The sequence below is a fragment of the Acartia tonsa genome, chromosome 12 (genome assembly GCF_053477335.1).
Source record: "Acartia tonsa isolate MP-2025a chromosome 12, ASM5347733v1, whole genome shotgun sequence".
In the NCBI taxonomy this organism is placed as follows: domain Eukaryota; kingdom Metazoa; phylum Arthropoda; class Copepoda; order Calanoida; family Acartiidae; genus Acartia; species Acartia tonsa.
Window position 1 is genome coordinate 8,158,858 of NC_137271.1, and position 21,660 is coordinate 8,180,517.

General features: G+C 31.7%; 2 protein-coding genes across 4 annotated transcripts in view; one reads left to right on the forward strand and one right to left on the reverse strand.

Annotated features, from left to right (window-relative positions):
- Nucleotides 1-21,660, forward strand: part of LOC145334141 (copper-transporting ATPase 1-like) — a 96,499-nt gene that overhangs the window by 17,494 nt on the left and 57,345 nt on the right. For all 3 annotated transcript variants that reach the window (XM_080179444.1, XM_080179443.1, XM_080179445.1), the window contains 16 exons: nt 172-224; nt 583-671; nt 1,249-1,341; nt 1,890-1,985; nt 2,298-2,410; nt 3,060-3,114; nt 3,382-3,489; nt 3,783-3,845; nt 7,362-7,418; nt 7,633-7,701; nt 8,963-9,023; nt 9,500-9,597; nt 10,045-10,095; nt 10,838-10,917; nt 15,431-15,544; nt 15,918-16,049. In XM_080179444.1, the coding sequence (XP_080035570.1) occupies nt 172-224; nt 583-671; nt 1,249-1,341; nt 1,890-1,985; nt 2,298-2,410; nt 3,060-3,114; nt 3,382-3,489; nt 3,783-3,845; nt 7,362-7,418; nt 7,633-7,701; nt 8,963-9,023; nt 9,500-9,597; nt 10,045-10,095; nt 10,838-10,917; nt 15,431-15,544; nt 15,918-16,049 (1,332 nt within the window). The remainder of the gene's footprint in view (nt 1-171; nt 225-582; nt 672-1,248; nt 1,342-1,889; nt 1,986-2,297; nt 2,411-3,059; nt 3,115-3,381; nt 3,490-3,782; nt 3,846-7,361; nt 7,419-7,632; nt 7,702-8,962; nt 9,024-9,499; nt 9,598-10,044; nt 10,096-10,837; nt 10,918-15,430; nt 15,545-15,917; nt 16,050-21,660) is intronic.
- On the reverse strand, nt 16,062-21,124 carry LOC145334142 (72 kDa type IV collagenase-like). The gene is made up of 6 exons (XM_080179446.1): nt 21,023-21,124; nt 20,159-20,266; nt 17,944-18,050; nt 17,589-17,661; nt 17,113-17,171; nt 16,062-16,786 (listed from the first exon to the last, which is right to left on the reverse strand). Exons 1-6 carry the CDS (start codon nt 21,079-21,081, stop codon nt 16,593-16,595), a joined length of 600 nt encoding a protein of 199 aa, XP_080035572.1. The 5' UTR covers nt 21,082-21,124; the 3' UTR covers nt 16,062-16,592.

A 21,660-nucleotide genomic window follows, 5' to 3' on the forward strand; every position in this document is an offset into this window, starting at 1 on the left:
CCTTGTTTTTTAAATAAGTAATTCTGCAATCATAAGCTAATTATATAATTGAAATGAAAGGAAGTAAGAATAATATAATCAAAAGAAGGGAAATTTAGTTTATTAATAAGGTAAATACAATAAACATTAATTGATGTAAAATATAACATCATTATTGTTGTTTTTACTTAGGTTGGGCAGAAATTTACGGCAAGATTAATCGCAGAACTTGGAACTGTCCTCATAGGAATTCATACAATAGTAAATTAATTTTGTACTCTATTAGATTATTATTTACATCAAATCAACAAGTTTGACGCTTTGAACAGGCTTCACATGGACAAACTGACATTTAGAGACTTGATGATCAAATGAATAGGATAATTATCTAAAATAAGAGATAAAAAATCATCATGTTAAAATGGATATACGGAATTTCTGATATTGATTATAGAGTTGTTACGTTTTCTAAATTATACCTATCTGTTACAGGAATCAACATAACTAAATAAACACTCTAACTGCTATAGAAGTACTGACTGGCTCTAATTATGTAAAAGCTTTACTTCTAATAATTAAAATTGTATAAAAAATAAACAAACCAGATGGAATGACATGTCACTCCTGTGAGAGAAACATAGCTGAAAAAGTCAACAAAATTCCAGGAGTTTTCAACTGTGAAGTCAGCTTAGGTAATAATCAGGGAGGGAGGGGACATTGGACTATTTATTACACTAGTCCCCAAAGTATTATAATAACGTTTTCTTATTCGTTGTCTTAACAGCTATGGGGACTTCTATTGAATTTGATTGGTTGGCACTGATTGAAATCTATAGGAGGGGCATTTGTGTGTGTATCATCATTGGGTATGTACAAATATGTCATTGCCTTAACCTTTTGGATACCTGAGATGGATCTTTAAATCATTTTAGTGGTGAGCCAGATCGGGGTAAGCCAACTTTCCACCAATGAAAGCACAGTATTTAATGAAATGCCGCGCTGTGCTTGACTGAAATTCGGCTCACCCCGATCTGGCTCACCACTAAAATGATTTAAAGATCCAGCTCTGTGTAACAATAAAATTTGAAGCAAAAGCGTGCGGTAGCAGGGTGTCAATAACCTCATTGTAATTGTAATTGTCTGTCAGCTTAGGGTAATTTATAGTGGATCTTTGCTAAGATTGTTCTCCCTAGGTGCTAGAAGCATGTTAGGGGGAGGGGGTTCAAAAGTCGTATCCCTTCAAATTTATGATTTAAATTCATTTTTTAGATGAGAAAGAGGCCATTATTGAGTTTGATGGAGATAAACTTCAGCTGGAGGATTTTGTTCAGTTTATCAATAACATCAATCCAAAGTTTACAGGTAGTAATTTTTTTTTCTAGTATGGCTTTGAAACCGATAACATCCTGTATAAAGTAATAAGGAATTTCTGTCTGAAACTTAGGATTTCAATAACTACTGAACTAATTAAGTTATCAATTCTAGGGAAGCTTCACATAGGTCCCAGCATGGTGTTATGCTATTCTAATATTATATTTAAGACTTGGAATTGTTTTAAGCTATAATTTAAACTTCCAATACAGAGACTCTAGGTACTAGAGCGGCAGCCACAAGTTTTAAAAATACATATATTAATAACATTTTTCTGTGTATATATTCTATAGTAGTATCTAGATGTGGCCACCATTAGAAAAGTGAACTAAAGAATACAATTGAATGTAAATGATTCTGCCCCACAAAATGTAGCTTAAAAAAGAATAAATCACGTTTGTTCAAAGAATTGTGTTCAATCTTTTCCCCCATTATTTTTACTTTAATAAGTTTAATTTCCTTTGTCAATGTAATTGAAGGATACATTTTTTTCCTATCCTTACATTCCTGTATACCAAATTTTTTTAAAAATTTTCCAGCATCCCTGCCTGTCCCTGGCTTTGTTATTGAGATGATAGACGAAGTGATTATAGAGGAGGACGTGCAAACAGACACTGAAAATCAACCAACTAAAGGTAAGCCTACAATCGTTAATGGATACGCGTTTGGTTTCGGATTTCGTCGTAAAAAGAGACATATGACTAAAGACGTTTCTAAAGGGATCTTAAGGGATAAGACAATGAAAGAATAATCGATATACATTCTAGAGGGATAAGTGGTTAATTAACTGTATGTTCTCTTCCCAATGACCTCATGTCGACCTTCAATTGTTTCTTTGAAAATCAACGAATAGCGTCGGGAATATTAACACAGCCAAGTTGCTAAAAAAAGCAGCAAGCAATTTGCTAGCAGACTAAAAAGGTCTATCTATTAATCTATCTATTTAGTTGTGAGTGTAAAGGCTAGAAAGAGTTCTGTAATAGAATATAACAAGCCAGGGTCTGACAACAACAAAGTCAATAATAACAATACTATCTACACAGCGTTTTTCAGAATTAACGTAAGTTTTTAGTAGCGAAGCCACTCCATAATTCGAAATAATTTCTGTTTGTCTGTCCATCTATCTGAGACATTTTGGGGGAAATTCTTGGCTTCTATTTATGCTAGACGGCTGTTATTATGTCGTTAAAGCCAAAAAAAGTTGATTTGTCCCCGTTGAGAATTTTATATCACCCAACATAAAATAACAGCTTACTAGTTGTTTCGTCCTTACCCTCAAGGGGAGAGGGATGGAGATAGATTGGGGGATATTATGGAAATAGCCTAAAACCAACACAATACTTTTATAGAGCTCTTACAAGCCTTTGAACCTAGTAATCGTGTCTAACTTTTTATCTTTGTGACGTAACAAAAATCCATCTAGGGGTTTCCTTTCCCACCTCCCCTCTTATCCTTCGATTTTTGATACGTCACAAAGATAAAAAGTTAGACACTATTACTAGGTTCCAAGTCTTTCAAACCATAATTTTACGTGATGTGTAGCTACAGAGAAAAAAAAACCTTACTACTTTATATTTGTATTTTTGTGTGGATATCTTTAGTAGCAAAATCAGAATATTTCACAACTTGAATTCTTTTACCTACATATATTGAGATTTCAAAAAATAGATGAAGAAATTTTTTAGATATTCAAATTTTTTATTGTTTAGGGTATGACATGTGCTAGCTGCGTTGACTCCATTGAATCTCATATCAAGAAAATGGGTAAGTATATGTAAGGTTGATGTATGTTTGTCTGTCTGTCTGTCAAACTAGTTTTAAAACGAATTTCGTATCTCAATGTTGAGCTGTAAAATTTAAATTCTATTTAAATTATTTTTATAAACAGTTGTCTATAGATCCGTATATGAAAAAATTACAAGACTAAGTTTATGCATTACCATGTAAAGAAAGACCATACTGGTTCAGCAGTCAGCGAGATCCTTTGTTACAGAGAACCTTTTACTTTATCATAAGGATTTATGTTGCTAGATGGAGTTGAGAGCATAGTAGTGGCGCTGCTATCCTGTAAAGCAGAGGTGAAATATGACCCAGCTGTCGTCCTACCTAAAGCAATTTCTGATGCCATAAATACTCTAGGTAAATTTAAATTATGTGGTATTTTTCAGAGATCTAAAGAGATAAGGCAATGTCTGATAAAATGATGTACAGCCTCAATAATGATACACAAGGTTAACCCTTATGTTGATTATAATTAGTGATTGAAACGTTTTGACACTCAAATTTTCAAAATAAAAAAAATCCTAAGAGGATAATACCGAGTTTCTTGCAGACATTACTGACAATCCATAGACTAATTTTTACCTACATAGAACTTTTTATATGAAAATGACAGTCCTTGTTTCTTTCATATACTATTCTATATGCTTCAGGTTTCCCCACTCAGATATTAGAATGTGAAACAAGCCAAGGCGCCGTGGAGCTTACTATTAAAGGTTAAACCAATAGATTTATACCCTAGATGGTTATTCAAACACAATAAACCATGTTAAACCAATAGATTTATACCCTAGATGTTTATTCAGACACAATAACCCATGTTAGACCAATAGATTTATACCCTAGATGTTTATTCAGACACAATAATCCACGTTAAACCAATAAATTTATACCCTAGAAATATATTCAAACACAATAATCCATGTTAGACCAATAGATTTATACCCTAGATGGTTATTCAAACACAATAATCCATGTTAAACCAATAGATTTAACACCCTAGATGGTTATTCAAACACAATAATCCATGTTAAACCAATAGATTTATACCCTTGATATTTATTCAGACACAATAATCCACGTTAGACCAATAGATTTAACACCCTAGATAGTTATTCAAACGCAATAATCTGAGTTAAACAAATAGATTGATTACCCTCTTTAGATCACCAATGGAATTTCTAACAGAAGTTAATTTTTGTTTATATTTAGTCACATATGTTTCAATACCATGCTACCAGTGACAATTTTGGGAGAATACATATTCACCAAGCACTGCTTTATCCTAAGAAATTCAACTGTTTTTAGATTAGAGTAAAACACTAGTTGGAGAAAGGGTTAAATAACTGTAGCTCCCCATCGCATCAACCATGTGCAACCTTTCTATTTGGTCATTGAAAATCAACCAATGGTGTAGCTTATATTTACACAGCCAAGTGGCAAAAATAATTTAGAAGCAGACGAAAAAGGTCATTGAAAAAGAAATTGGGAGGTAGTTGTCTGTTTATACTTCTCTACTACAGATTTGTTGTTTTTAGTTAACTTTATCTTATGATTATTGAAAATTTTTCTTATGCTAAAGTAATATTATCTTTTTGTCTCTTTGTAATCTCGCTAACCGCTGAACCGATACGCTTTAGCTTCTCATATGTCCTGAGCAAGTTTATAACTATTTTGGAGGAGGGTACAACCACCCTCGCAATAGAAATCGCACAAAAATCATGTTTCTACGTAAACAGCTGATCTTGATATAAATTTAAAAGACAACATTTTACGTTCCTTTAGAGGCCTCTACGGCCATAGCCGCTAATATTATACATATGGTAGCTTGTTAACATTTGGGTAAGATTTAAAGTAGATTAATTTATCTTACGTTGCCCTCTTTACTCCTCATCATAAATTACGCCCATAAAAGCATACAGGGAGAATTGGATAATGCATCTTAAATCATTACCTAGTCAAAGTGTATTGTTAATTTTCTGTTGAAAATGGTACAATTATGGTTAAATTCGTCACATTAATTCTTTAACACTTTCTGTTCCAATCTCCAAAATGGCATGAAATTTTAGTCTTTGTCTGTTTTGAAAGTCGACAAAAACCATGGAAATTATGCTATTGCATTGATACATGAATTTGAAAGGTTAACCCAAGAAATCTAAAGGGATAAGACAATGGTCGATAAACCAAGGAATAAGAAAACGTTATTATAAAACTTTGGGGACTAGTGTAATAAACAGTCCATTGTCCCCTCTCTCTCTTTGGGATAGCCCACTAAGAAGTATTAAGAACTATTCTTCAATTACAATATCCATTACATCCCAGCTTCATTTTAGTTAAAGTTATCGTCCAATAACCTTCTTATAATAGTTATATACTGCTAACGATAACATGATCAATAAGAAGCATTAATTAAATGTACATTTTATTTTGTTTTTAATGTGAAAATAACACTTTAATGTTTAACAGATTATACAATCGAGAAAACATACTTTGAAAATTAATTAGTAAATGCATTTTTAATGTTGAAAAAAAAACATAATTAAAATCTTAGACTACATTTTGCTGTTTAGCTTTTATTGAAAATAGATGGCCAAAATTTTCATTTACTTCCAAGGCAACTTAGCATCTACTTATTACTCTTGTCAAGCTTGTGTAGAAATTGTTGAGAGATTTTATTATAGAGATTATATGCATTTACAATTTTGTGTCTCGTACTAGGAATCACCATTTTTTAAATCAGATATTTAAGATAAAAGTTTAGTTATAAAAGGTATACAAATCAAAACTTAACTGTGTTACCCTAATGTATCTTGAGGGATTAGATAATGGATGATAAATTGTTATACATCCTCAATGATGACAAACAATATTACTTCTTTGGTGGATTAAAATTAGTGGTTAAAAATTCTAGACACTTCTAGTTTGGAACCAAGTAATCAATATTCAATAGAAAGTACCCAAACTTTTAATCCAACAAATAAGATAGAGTGGTTATAAAACTTTGGGTACCAGTGTAAATATCATCTCTCTCTGCCCTGTAAATTATCAATTACTAATGAGGAAAACGACTTATTATTTGATATTCAGGGGGGAAGAGACCAATGATGCTTAAACTAGTATAAATCCCATAATTTAAAATAATCTACAATGGGCAAAGTTTAACGTATGAAAATCGCAAAAAAGAATAATTTATTACCCAGTGTTCTTTTGTTTGTAACAAATTAAGATTAATTAAAGATATAATACCAATAAAGTAAACTGACCAAGCTATACTTGCTTGATTCACTTTACTAAAAGATGCGATTGATAATGAAGATTTTTTTCTTTGAAATATATTTCGTTATGAAGCAGCAGTAGTTACTAATTTATAAATGTTATGGTTGAGATAGATTTATAACTGTTAAAAGTCCAATAAAGTAGAACACGTGTTTATAGAACTTTGGATACCAGTATGATTTACTATCTTTGGTAATCCCTAAATGCCTGTGTGATACGTGACTATTATCAACAATTTCACATCTTTTAGTCATTCCATGCAATATCAGAGCTATAGGAAAAAGGAACTCAGTGGGAAATTAAAATTATACAGGTAGTTTAATATGAAGCCAAAAAATAACTATCATTCATCCATGGCCTTTAATTATTGACCTCATCAATGGGCTTTATATTGGAAGGGGGATAAAGAAAATAGCCTAAATCTATCCCACGGCTTTGTAAAATAGTAAATACTTAAAGCTAAATCTGTTCAGTGGTTTGTGAGATCTTAGTGGATATAAAAACCATACCAATACCTATCCAAACTAGTAAAAAAAAAAGTATTTTGATGTTGATGAAAAATGAAATACCCTAGTTTATATCTTTATTCCTGGTTGTTGATAATTAGTAAGGCAATGAACCTATAACCAATAAAAATTCTTGTCTATCATTATTTATATTTAGGCAGTTTGGATGCTTTTCCTAAAAGTACAAATCAAACACTAATCGCAACTCACCTCTTATTTATGAGATAAATTGAAAATAAAGGGGTAAGGTAGTATAGTCGTTATGCCTTACCCCTTCGAGGGACCTAACCCTTGCAGGGCTACCCAATAACCAGTATATTCTAACCCTCTTTAAGTTTAATTTATTTCAAATATAAGGTAAGGTGATTGCATAAATATACTACTCAGCCTGCATAGAAAATATCAACAAAGCTTTTCCTAAATTTGTAAAACACGTCCTTATTGTTTTAGGAATGACGTGTAGTTCATGTGTACATCTTATTGAATCCAGTATGAGCAAAAAAGAAGGTAAAATAGTTTTTTACCCTCCAAAATCACAAATATAAAACATTTATAGAATAACAAATGACAAAAGGTGTTTAGAAAACTTTCGGTAGAGGTTTATTTACATTATAATGCCCCTCTTCCTTTATTATAGAAATGTAATTTATACTTTTAAGGTCTTTAATTAATTTTTTTTGAAGATGCGAACTCTCTAATTTAATATTTTTTTATATTTTAGGTATACAAGCTGTCCAAGTAGCTTTAACAACTGAGAAAGGAAAAATAAAATTCAACCCTGATGTTTTGGGTAAGGAGTTTTTTTTAGTAGCAAAGCTACTCTAGAAATCACTTTGTCTGTCCGTAAGTTAGTACGTTATGGGGGAAATGTGACAGCTGACATTTTTAGCTTAGTTGAAATAGAAAAATCTAGTCTATACATTGTTTTGTTTATTAGTCTGTCGGTCATGCTTCTAAAGACATAAATAAACCTTATTCTTTAAAGTTTTTGTGATTTCAATATTTTCTCTCTTTCATTTTGAAATGACAATTTAACATATTTCCTCTATAGCTCACTCTGTCTGTTTGTTGATTGAGATTCCGTGATTTTTTGTACGTCGAAACTTATTAATGTTGTCATCCTTGTTATATTTGTAATCCTTTAAGGCGTACTAGCGGATTCGCCCCTGGCCTCTAGGGGCTTTGCCCCAAGATGTTTGATCAAACCAATTTTTTGTATTTTAGATTTAAAGGATTTTTTTTTTTAAATTTGGGGGGGGGAGAAATTTTTTTTTTGGAGGGGGGTAGTCGACCCCACTATTTTAATTTTAGTTTTAAAAAGAAATTTTTATTTTTTTTCGGGGGGGGGGGTTGGGGGCGTCCCACACCACCAAGAAAATAGTTATAAACCTTCCCGGGACCTATGAGAAGCTACCCTGTTAAGGAGAACCCGATCGGTTCAGCGGTTTGCGAGATCCTTCGCTACAAACAAACAGAGAGACAATTTGACAAACAAACAGACAGACATCGTTCTACTTTGTATTATATATGTCTGTCTATGCGGGGTTGGGGGTGTCCCACCCCCCAAGAAAATAGCTTAAAACCACCACAGGACCAATAGGTATATACCCTTAAGAGTAGAATCCGATCGGTTCAGTGGTTACCGAGATCTTAAGCTTCAGACGGACGGACGGATGGACGGACAGACAGACAGACAGAGAGACATCGTACTACTTTGTATTATAAATATGTCTGTCTATGCCCGCGTTAAAGTCTTTACAACGACTGTCAACTAGATTAGCTACAGAATAATATATCCTATCATAGAAAATAGTAAGGTTTTTCTTTTTCCGTCAAGTTCTCTACATTTGGTTTGCTTCAAAAAAGTCCCGGAATAGTTTAAAGATATTTCATTCTAAATTTGTGTTTTTTTTTGGTGTTTTGGGTGTTTGTAGGCTAAATTTACTGCCCTATTTCATAAATGCTATGGGTGCAGTCTCAAAAAATGTTCTAGGAGCTGAGAAAAACCTAAATTATTTTAGATTTGATTTCTGTACTTTTGTACTTTGTAGGTGTACGTGATGTTATCAGTGCCATAGAAAACCTAGGCTTTGAAGCTAAAGTCACAAATAGGTAAACTAATAAAAGTAAATAATTTAAACATTAGCAGGAAAAATTAATACTGATAGTTAATGTAGCCAACACCATGGTATAGCGAACGGTATGAAAATTTAAATTTTTGTTGTATGATGGTTTGCTATAATGATGGATGTAAAATATAAGTGGATATTACAACAGGAGAAAATTGTCGTCAAACTAGGTTGCAATATAACCTCGCATTTATTGGTAAGGGCTGTAGGAAATGAAGGGATGCGGTAAGGAGGGGGGATGGGGGAGAAAGTTATTTTAGCCCGCTACAGAGTTCACTTTGCTATAATCTATTTAAAAACAAATTTTTCCTCAATTTACATTAGTTTATTGTAGAGACTTATTTTATAGACTTTTTATTTCAAAGGGTTTTTCTGGTTATTTTTCTTAAATATATCATTTTTTCTTCAAATGATATGTTATTATCGATTTTTTATATAAAAAAGCAATATTTTTTTCAGAAATGCAGAAAAAGGTCTTCCTGATCATTCAGAAGATATTACAAAATGGAGAACATCTTTCCTTATTTCTCTGGTATTTGGTCTTCCCTGTATGATAGGTAATTGTTCTTTTTGTTAACTAGATTCCAAAATTTTCTTTAGTAGTTCTTTTTGTAGTGTTAACGAATCATGCCTTATAATTTTCTAATTAATAGACTGAGACAGAAACTAGTCAACTATTTCTCAACAAAAACGAAAATATAAAAAGAACATTGTTATGATACCAATTTATATTTATTTCTGTTTGACAAGAAACTAGTTGGGTTGTAAAAACTGTAACAAGTTTTACAAAAAAAAACATAAATTTGTCTAATATACATAATACATTCCTTTTATAAAAGGATGTCAATCTGTGTGTATGTTCCTAAAGATTTCACTGGATCAATTTGGTTCTCCTATACACTGAAGGGGCGTAGCCGCCAGTTTTACATATAGTTGTATTAAACAATCATTTGACAAATTTAAAAGGTTTCGTGATTTTTTTCTATTTATTGTTTTTTTTTTAGTGATGCTGTATTTTATGATCTCTCACAATATGGAATGTTGCCTTCTACCAGGTAAAATATAATATAAGAGGTAGGGGATAGTCTTGAAGCTATTTATATTTGATTCATTTTTTTCCGGGAAGGAAAGAGACATTGGACTGTAAATTACATTAGTACAGGGGCTGTTTTTCAGCCAACTAATTCCATTTGAAATTGCCTAAATATTTTGTTGGAGTAAAGTTGGAGTAAACCTTGATTTATTGTGTAACTGAAAGGGAAGTGGGTAAGAAGGGGAAAAAAGGAAGGGGGTTTAGGTGAATTTTTCACTTAGAATTGTTTGTCAGAATCACATTATCCTTTCCCTGATTATAATATGATTCATAAAGTTTAAATCCAAGTTATTTTATTCATTGTCTAAAAAATTTGGGTACTTTTATTAAATTTTAACTAGTAAATATATTACAACCAATAATTTTGATTTACAGAAGGATCAATTTTGTTTATCATCATTTGGGATTCTCCTATTACTTAGGATCTCAATAATAGCTGTGTCTAAAGGCATTTCTGTTTATCATTTCGTGCATGATTCGTTCAATAATTCCCAATGATGATACACAAAATTACCCGATCTGTAGATTTCCATTAATGGTTGATGAACGAACCAACCAAAATTCAATAAAAGTTTCCAAAGTTGTTAAGCCTAGAAATAAGAAAACCCTATTTTCAAACTTTGGGACTAGTGTGATAAACAGCCCAATGTCCCTTCCCTCCTTTTTACTTTTATTTGGAAATTCTATCAATCGTAAAAATTTAGGATTATCGTTGGAGAATCTGTTATTATTCCTTCTATCCACTCCTGTACAGCTTATTGGTGGCAGACATTTCTACGTTCAGGTTAATTTTAATCATGTTATATTATAGTCAGTTTTCCAAGGTTAGTAAAATGAAAATAATTGGATCAAATCAAGTTTTGTTTGCTACCAGAATAAAGACTCTGTCATAACCTCCTTTATTTTCGATTGGTGTTTTTACCCCTTTTACAATTTTTGTTTTATCAAAAAGAGCAAATTCTTCCTTATCTTCACATAACATTTGAATTATTAACTACTGCTGCATGATAACGAAATATATTGCAAAGAAAAAATCTTCACTAACAATGCAACTTTGGCTTTGGCAGATTCTGAATATTGCAGAATGATCATTTAAAGATATGTGATCATACCATTTAAAGTCAAACGGACATATATTTATATATACAGTTTTTTTTATGAGAACTTTTTTGAAAGCAATTTTACCCCACTTATAGTTATCAGAATTGGTACTTGCTTACATGTGGTGAATGGAGCACCGAAAACCCCCCCCCCCGCTTGATTTCGAAAAATATCAAAAATAAGGGGGGGTAGTTTTTAACCCCCCCCCCCCTTAATTTTGAACAAAATCGAAAATAAGGGGGGGTAGTTTTTAACCCCCCCCTTAATTTTGAAGAAACTAAAAAATAAGGGGGGGGAGTTTTTTTACCACGAGAAGCGCCGCAAGTTCCAGTAAGGACAATGAAACCATGTAGACCACAGCTGAGGTAAGAAGAGGCATGAGAGGGGGAGGGAGTAGGCAGAGATGGACATGGAGAAGTATATAAATATAAAGCAATTTAAACATTTAGATTCAGTCTGTCTTCATAATTGTAAGAGATATGTTGTCAGCAATTATCGCGCCAAATTCCTTATACCTAAAATTATCTAGAGAGGGACAGGGAAAGAGAGAGAGGAGTGGGGGGGGGGTAGTATAAATATTCTAAATAAACTCAATAATGGATCAGTAAAATTGATTGTTTGATGGTAGTAGGTTTACCAGAAAAATGGCCTGGAAACCCGCTTTTAAATAAAAATAGGGGAGGGTTGAAGAAGGCAGGCATTTGTTGACTAAACAAGCTTTCCTTTAGCATGGATTTAATGAATATATAATTATACTAAAGTAACAGGATGTCTGTGTGTTTGTTTGTATCAAAGGATCACGCTAACCGCTGAACCGATCGGGTTCTCATTAACAGGGTAGCTTCTCATAGGTCCCGGGAAGGTTTATAACTAAATGGGGGAGGGTACCACCACCCTCCCAAGAGAAATAATAGTAAATCGAAATTTTTATTTTAAATATAGAGACTCCTACGTAGCATTGCAAGACTCTTACGCAACATATCGTAGAAACTTGAACGCCACAAAAAAAATTAAACATTTAAAGTGCCACTTGAGGCTTCTAGGGGCGTAGCCGCTAGTACTTTATATAATAGAATAGACTAGCATTTGCACCACAAGAATCAAGGGGCTCTGTAATGAAAGGAACGAAAAAAAGCCTTAAACAATCTAAAACCTTTAACGTATTAAAAAAAGCTTGAAACATAGAGAATTGACAATTTTTTTTTTAAAGATTACGTAAATTTTTATCGTTCTACTACTGTTTTTAATTGTTTGCTTCCCTAGAGGTTACAAAGACTCAAAAGGGGAGGAGATGGCGCAATTTGAATTTTAAAATTCGCGCCATGGCTATAAGTACCGTATTGGGTGTTTGTCTTTTAGAATGTAGGATTAACCAATAAAAATTGTTGAATTTTAAAGGTTATGAGGTTAGAGATAGGATCAAAATTTTGGCGCGAATTTGAATCAAGTGTATGTTCAGTTTTATTTTAACTAGCGATTAAAAATCATAAAATAGGAACTCAGGGAGGGCATAGCATAATTTGAATTTAAAAACTCTCGCCATAGGTGTTTGTGAGTGCTTTAGAGTACAGGATACCATTATTGAAATTTTAAATTTTAATAGAAGTAATGAATTTTTTTTTGCAAAGAAAAAGTTACTTACATGGTTTCTCTAAAATCAATTCTCTACAAAGTCCAATTATGCCCTTTTAAACAGAATTCTGTATTTACTTCATTTTTCAATAAGTATATATACAATTTTGTTTATACTTTTTATGAAATTAATATTCTGCTATATTTATATTTTTGGCACCTCAGGGCTAAAAAAACTGATTGCATCTTCTAATTGTACATTCTATATCCGCGGAAAGCTGTTTATAATACGATGAAAGAAATAACTATTAAAAATTTTAAATTTTTGTCAAATCTTACATATATGACCCTGAGTGGCTTTAGACTATTTTGATCTTAGATTTAAATCTTGGAATATTTTAAACTATTTTTGTTTATAGCTGAAGATATCAGAAAATGTTGGTTTGATTTGGTTGTACTTAGTAGTGAAGCTCTATAAAAGTTTAAATGTTTATGGGCTAAATAACTGATATCCAACCCTCATAAAATTTAAAGATTCTTTAGTACTCTCGTTATAATTGTGTGACCTTCCTAAATTTTATTTATGTATTTTGGGGCCATTTGCTAGGTCAACCTATTTTCATCAAGTGAAAAAGCGTACTGTTCTATCGACTATCTTAAATAATTTTCAAATATTTATACCCTACCCCCTCCCCACCCTCTGTCTCAGTTTCCCTCCCCTTCTCTTGATGTTTAATGTTGTATGATATTTGGCGCAACAATAAATTAGAACATCCCTCTTAAGGTCTTGATGCCTGCTGACTGAGTGTTAATTTCAATTAACGAATATTTATAGTAATCTATGTACTACCCCCCCTTCCTCTCACACTTTCCCTACAGCTCTATGAATGTTTTTAAAAGAAAATGGAATTTCGCGCCATTATTGCTGTAAACATTCTTCCTAAGGTCTTGACTCTTGATGCCTGACTGAATATAAATTTCTAATTAACGAATATTTATAGTAATCTATGTACTACCCCCCCCCCCCCTTCCTCTTACACTTTCCCTACAGCTCTATGAATGTTTTTAAAAAGAAAATGGAATTTCGCGCCATCATTGCTGTAGACATACCTCCTCAGGTCTTGACAGGGATCTCACATGAAATTTTTTTTTTACACGACTTTTTTTTAAAAAAGGGAAGGGGGGGAAGAAAAAGGGGGAAAAGGGGAAATAAAAAGGGAAGGGGGTAAGGCAAGAAAATTTTAAAAATACACGACTTTTTGGCAAAAGTCGTGTAAAAAACACGACCTTGTGATCCCTGGGTCTTGATGCCTGACTGAATGTAAATTTCTAATTAACGAATATTTATAGTAATCTATGTACTACCACCCCCCCCCCCTTCCTCTCACTCTTTCCCTACAGCTCTATACATGTTTTTAAAAAAGAATGGAATTTCGCGCCATCATTGCAGGACACATCCCTTTTGTTATGTCTAAGAATGACTGATTTTAAATCTTAAATCACACAATATTTATAAGCTGTATCACTATCCCACCCCATTTTTGCCTACCCCCTCCCCTCTCATGCCTCTTACCTCAGCTGTTGTCTATACATTGGTTCAATTGTCCTTACTGGAATTTGTGGCGCTTTCCGTGGTAAAAAAACTACCCCCCCCTTATTTTTGATTTTATTCAAAATTAAGGGGGGGGTTAAAAACTACCCCACCCCCTTATTTTCGCTTTTTGTTCAAAATTAAGGGGGGGGGTTAAAAACTACCCCCCCCTTATTTTTGATTTTTTTCGAAATTAAGCGGGGGGGGGGGGGGTTTTCGGTGCTCCGGTCTTCACATGTAAGCAAGCACCTCAGAATTTAATGATTATTGGCTTATTTTCTTCGTTTTTTAAGGCAATTAATAGAACAACAAAAAAATATTTCAGTTTTTATTTAAAAAGTACAGTAAAATCTAAAATTCAAAACTTAGGTGTCAACATCTAAAAATGGTTTTAGCGCATTTTTCTCATGCTCAAATAATCAACCTTTTGCAAGAATGGCTGCTAAACACTTCAAAGTTGAGATATAGAGCTAAAAATGTATACAGATACTATTAGAGACATGTACTAGAACATATCAAAGTTTGAAGGTCATATCTCAACCAGGGAGGGAGTACTGGCCCCCCAAAGTCGACTACAGAAAATCCATGTTTTAAAGAAAAATGCGCTAAAACCATTTTTATATGTTGACACCTAAGTTTTGAAATTTAGATTTTACTGTACTTCTTAAATAAAAACTGAAATATCTTTTTTGTTGTTCTATTAATTGCCCTAAAAAACAAAGAAAATAAGCCATTAATCATTAAATTCTGATAAAATAAGTGGGGTAAAATTGCTTTCAAAAAAGTTCTTATAAAAAACACACTGTATAATTTTTTAAATCCTCTAAATTTAATTGAAAAAATCTATTAGCGCTAATATTATTGTCAGTATCAAAAGTTAAGTGTAACTGAAGATTCCTTAATTAATGCATAAAACATAATGTTTTACAAATAAACTTTTGTTTTTCATTCTATGTGGACTATATATATATAATATATATATATATGTGTATTATATATTAATTAAAGGTTTGTAAATTTGTATATCTTTTAGGCTTGGGCCGCAGTAAAGCATGGGAATACAAACATGGATGTTCTGATTGTTCTAGCCACCAGCATTTCTTATATATACTCATGCGCAGTTCTTGCGGCAGCTATGATCAAACAGGTAAATATTACTCCAAAAATCTAAAACCCAGTCTAAAAATTTACAGTGTATTTCATCGGTATTGTGGTTACCTAGATCTTAGTTTTCATACAGACAGACAGACAGACATTGTTCTACTTTTAAGGATAAAAAATATTAGGATATTAAACTTAAATATTAGAGGAGCATGCGCTATATGTAACTCTGTCCACAGGTCGGGGACCCTTTCCCGATTTTGTATTGGGTCTTTGAAATTAGCTAATAGTATAGGGTCGGAACTATAAACACAACCGAGTCCCTACAAATGCAACTACTAGCATACAAAAAGAGTCTCTACAACTTGGGCCATGTAGTTGTCTGGATTATATATCTATACTTGTACATTTATTTTCAGGATGACATGAGCCCTATGACATTTTTCGACACGCCACCCATGTTGTTGGTGTTTATTTCCTTGGGAAGATGGTTGGAACATATTGCTAAATCTAAAACAAGTGATGCGCTGGCTAAACTTCTATCCCTCCAGGTAATAAAAGTGTATAGATAGTCGAGTTTACTTAAAGTTATTCATTGTATTGTATTGTAGACAGCTATCCACAAATAGTAAAATTCAAAATTTATTGCATTGATTGCACATTGATTGAAAATTTATTGCATTGATTAAGCCTTACTAGAAAATATTTTACTTCTAGAAATATTGATTCAAGTGTTTTTAAATTTTATAATGAAACTAAGAAAGTTTATATTTTATTTATTCTGATAATATCACACACAAAAAAATATAAAATTATAAAAATGTTACAAACAAATTAATTAGAATTGACCAAAATTAGTTAACTGCATGGCTAATTATTATAGTTTTTTATGAATACCTCGTTTATATTAAATGTTTTTATTAGTTTTATTAAGTAAAAAAACATTACAAGAAAGCTACAAAATTATCAAAAAAAGCTTACAACATTCAACCAAAAATATCAACCCAAAAATTTCCTTTATAATGTATAATAAAGCTCATGTAAATTTTAATGTTTAGCGTACGTTTTCTGTCGGTAAAAATGTATTTGATACTTTAAACATCAAAATTACCAATGTTCCTAATATCAAAATCATCTACATTTACAGTATCATCTAGGGTAATTGTATTGCAGGCCCCTGCCCCGCAACCGCAAGCAGGGTTGTCACAAAATCCGCAAAAACCATAAAATCCGCGGTTGTTGACGTGCACATTATTCTTGTCCACGCGGGTTGAGCACCAATATTTACCTATAATACAAGAACAATTATGTTCAGTATTCCAATAATCAGATGAATAGTAAGATTATAGCAATAAAAGATTATTGTAAAAAAAAGTAAAAATCTATGTACATGTTTTAAATGGCCGTTCGGACATTATGGTAACAAGTATAGAGTTGCTACGCTTTCTAAATCGTATTTAACTACTAAAGGAATCACCATGCAAACTTTGAAATCGATAGGGCAATTCTAACATAACTAAATTAAAGAAAAAAGCTATCCGTTGCGGACGGACGGACGTACCGACCCTAATTAAAGAAAAGCTTCGCTTTTAAAAATGCTATTTTAAAACTTACCATAATCATTGTCATCCCATTCCCATCTTGCACAAGAATGATAGGTTTTGCCATTAAATCTAAATAAAAATAAGGTTTTAACTTTACACACCTGGCATACTAGAAATTTAAACAACTAGTGAATGTGCACCTAGAATCTATTGGACGGGGAACAGTAAAATAGCCTAAAACCATGCCATAACTATTAAATAGCCAAAAACTACCCTGGGATCTATCTGAAGCTTCCTATAGCGAACTTAATCACTTCAGTTGATACTTTAAATAATAGGATTAGCGGTTGTGACCTTAGGATCTAGGGGATTTATATTCAAGTGGCATAAAACCATACCCAGACTTCTTTATAAAAAATAAACCAGCCTAAAACCATATCGGGACCAATTTGAAGTTTACTTATATGAACAACTTAAAAAACCTCATTACTTAACAATAGAATTAACGATATGTAAACCATAATGACATAAAAAAAATGAACTTACGTGAACGGAAATTTACAAGAATTTCCCTTGTCGGGTCCAGATTCTGTTAGGCAGGCTTCTTTAACATTACAAACTAAAAATCAAATTTCTATTACCTTTGTACTCATGGTTGCGCCTGTAGTATTCAGGGGCTCTCTACTCAAGGGAAATAAATAGACATTTTTTTAAAACTTAAAATAGAAAAGCACAAATTGCCATTAGGCTCTATATGATTGATTTATAAAATGGAGAACTTAAACGGTTCAGTTATCAGCGGTATCAAATAATTGATTGTTATTTTAGCCAGCTTCAAGTTTCACTTAATAGGGTACATGATAATCTGGTGCAATATCCGAATAACACTAAATCCATTTACCTGAAGGGTCACAGGCCTCATGTGATGTGGAAATAGCTTTTCCATATTTATCCACTTTGGTGGGACACCAAGCGGCACCATTCTTAGAATCATCATGGGTACACTCACTAAATTTTAAAGATAAAGTAGGGCATATTGTAAATGTTAAAAATTGGAAGTTTCTCACACTTATTGAATTTAACCAACCAAAGATTTTTTTATCCAATCTTAACCAGACAAGTGCCATCTAGCTAAAAAAGATGCGTAGATTTCATTTCTGGCAACCAGAAAATCTGCAGAAATCAAATTCACGAGATCCAAAAAAGTTTCATTAAAAAAAACCTTACACCAAAAATAACAAACAATAATTATAATGACGACTTAGTTTATTTTTCCTGTTTAATACTAATATTGATACTAATTTTCAGGCATGCATGTTTGTTGGTAAAGTACTTTTTTTGAAACCAAAATACAGACATATTTAAAACTACGAAATTGTATATTAGTTACTAGAAAGATTATATTTTTTTTCTTGCTTTAAAACAACTTTTTGTACATAAAAACCCGTAATGTCTTCATTATTGACACAACATGCATGCTGTATAGTTTTAAAAATTTAGTCAAATAAAATACCTAATTAGAATACAAAGCAAGAAATAAAGGTTATCAACTCCCTATGAGCTTTTTGTGTTAAATAGAATTATTAATAAGAATAAAAGAGTTTCAAAAAATAGTAAAATAACAAAATGTTAGGTGAATTGTTAATATTAAATCAATCAAAAAATGTTTTACATTCTTATAATTAATTTAAATAAAACATAAATAAGCTCAAGAAAGGTTATTTATAATTATGAATTCTACCAGACTAAAATATAAAAGGGGAAATAGTTTATGAAGACGACACAAAATGATTTCAAAAATACTTATTTTTATCTTTTTTTTTAATCTTTAACAATTTTAATGTTTTTATTATGTAAATATATAAAGTATTATTCAAACAAGGATTTAATCTTTTTCTTTGTAATTTATATGTCTAAACAGTGCAAAAATGAAGTTCTTAATTACAAATTTTCAAATCATTAGATTTTAATACAGTTTATTATAGAAATAAAGAATATTTTCAACAAAAAAAAATTGCTACAAAAAGGTTTACTGTATTATTAAACTGACTAAATTGTATAATTGCATTCATTTTGTTTATTTACCTTGAAAAATGAGTGTTTAAGTGCTGCAATGGTTAAAATCAAACCTAAAAGTGCTCTTTATTCAGTGACAGAGTGGAAAAAGTATATACCTTGTTTGATAGTTTTTGATCTCTTTTTTTATATATTTTTATCTGATATGTATATCAAAATTTAAAAGTATCTATTTCATTAGATATTCATACTTTGCTAAAACGTCTTGGTTACTTTTTGCACTATATTTGCTCTAAAAAGGATTCTTTATCTGACTTTCACATTTAAAAGGAAAGATTTTATGCCAATTATTTTGTTGACTGTAGAAAAAATAATTATTTTGTTTATATGCAATTTTCTAAAATAAAATGTGAGAAATGCCTTTTTTCACATGTAGGGTGAAAAAAGTAACAATGAAAATATTTTTTATGTCTTAAGCATGTCCTAAACTCATAGATAATAAACTTTCATAAAAGATTTATTTCAGAATATGTCATTTAGAGCATAAAATTGATTTTGCAAATTAACATTGCAAATGTTTGCCAATAACTTTTAAAAATGATTTCTGCGGATTTTCTAATTTACATGGGTGTTTTCTACACATTTTCCCCTTTCTAAAAATACCTTCCTCATAAAGATTGGCTTCCGGAAAGTATATACTTTCCGAACATGAAATGTGAATTCTGTGAAGTAAAAGTTGTCGCAAATATAGGTATTAAATAATTGATTAGTTATCTATCGCATCGTATTTTAGTATTATATATTATTTTAGTCAGCTTTCCAATGATATTAAAATGAAAATTATAAGATTAAAACCAGTTTTGTTATCCCCTAGGGGCCAAAGGGACGGGCTAACTAATAAGGTATTTATTTTATTATTTTCATTTTATTATTCGTCGAAAATTGTCCGTAATACGATGCTATACATGATTTGTCTAGTCTAGCGGATATTAATCAGTTTCGAAGCCATACTAGAAAACTTTATTTTATCATGTGTTATTTCTATACACTTTCAGATATTTAAGTTATAGAGTTGCTTCGCTACTAAGACAAAGACTTACTAGTATTCGTTGCCATTGTATTGAAAAGGAAAAACACATTCTCTGCCAGATATTGTTTGACATGTTGGATTTGTATCAGCTGCAAATGGAACTAACTTATCACCAAACCTATCAAAATTAATAATTATTTATCGTATCGTATTATGAACAGCTTTCCGCGGATATAAAATTTGCATTTATAAGATTGAAACAAGCTTTGTTAGGCCCGTAGAAAACTTCAATACGATACATGATTTTACAGATGGGCTTAGAACCGGTTTTTAATCCAGCGGATATTTATCGGTTTCGAGGCCATTCTGGAAAAGAAATTAATATTGTAAGCGACGATTTTCTATGATATGTATATGTCAGTGCATTTAAAAGCCACAACTTCATGTAAGGAAACTCAAAGGTTTAAAAGCACAAAAAAAAAGGAGAAACTTTAAACAAATTTCCTCCTCCCTCCTTACCTTTGAAAAAAGATATCTAATCGCTGCGGGGGACCTAACCCTGTGAATCTACCCATTAACTTTACAACCTAACCTAACAAGATAAAACAAATCGCCCTGATTTTTTAGTTTAAATAGGACAGACGGAGAGACAAGTCTGTGGTAAAGAGTAGATGCGCTATTTAAAGGCTATGGCGTTTTCATTATATAATAAACAAGCGGATGCGCCCCTAGCATTAAGGGCCTGCTATAAATATAGCTTAAAACCATTTTATGACCTAAATTTGAAAATGAAATAGCCAAAAAACCATCAAGGGACCTATGTAAAGCTTACCTAAAAAGAGAACCTAATCAGATCAGTATTTATTGAGATCTTAAGCTTCAGACAAAAAAAAATCTTTATATAATAGGATTACAAATATAATGAAAAACTTACCCTTTGCCTAAAGCACGACTAGCCATAAAGATTACTGACACTGCTACTAGTTGATGCATCTTGAATATTACGTTTCAACTGATGTATATGCAGTAGTTTAGATGTATTTATAAGGCATCTTTGTATCCTGTAAATTACAATTTTCTTTTGTTACCAGAAGCGCAGCAATAAAAATTTTCAAGATAAGAGATTATTTTAAAACAGTAAATTACTATACAGAAATGATAAGAAAATTCATAAAAAATGTTACTCCACCCTATGTTTGTAGTAGGTATGACCCTAGGATAGGGAAATAGATGGGGGGAGGGGAGGGGCGTAAAGGGGTTACATGTGCAGTGAAGAATTTAAAAACTAATGTTAGGCTACCCTGAAAACTTAAATTTGTGTATTCAAAATTTCAAAATATCTCTTTAGCTTTAAACACAAACAAATCAAACTGCTAAACGTTTTGGTTCATGTTTTATGTTTAGGTTATTTGAAAAATACTGACTGACAAACCGACATGGATTATCAGTAGAATAGCTTCGCTATTGAAAATACTTGTTCAGGGAAGTAGGGAATATTTGACTGTAAATTATACTAGTTTCCAAAAATGTTTAAACACTTTCTGCCATTCTTTAACTTAAAAATTTTGGTAA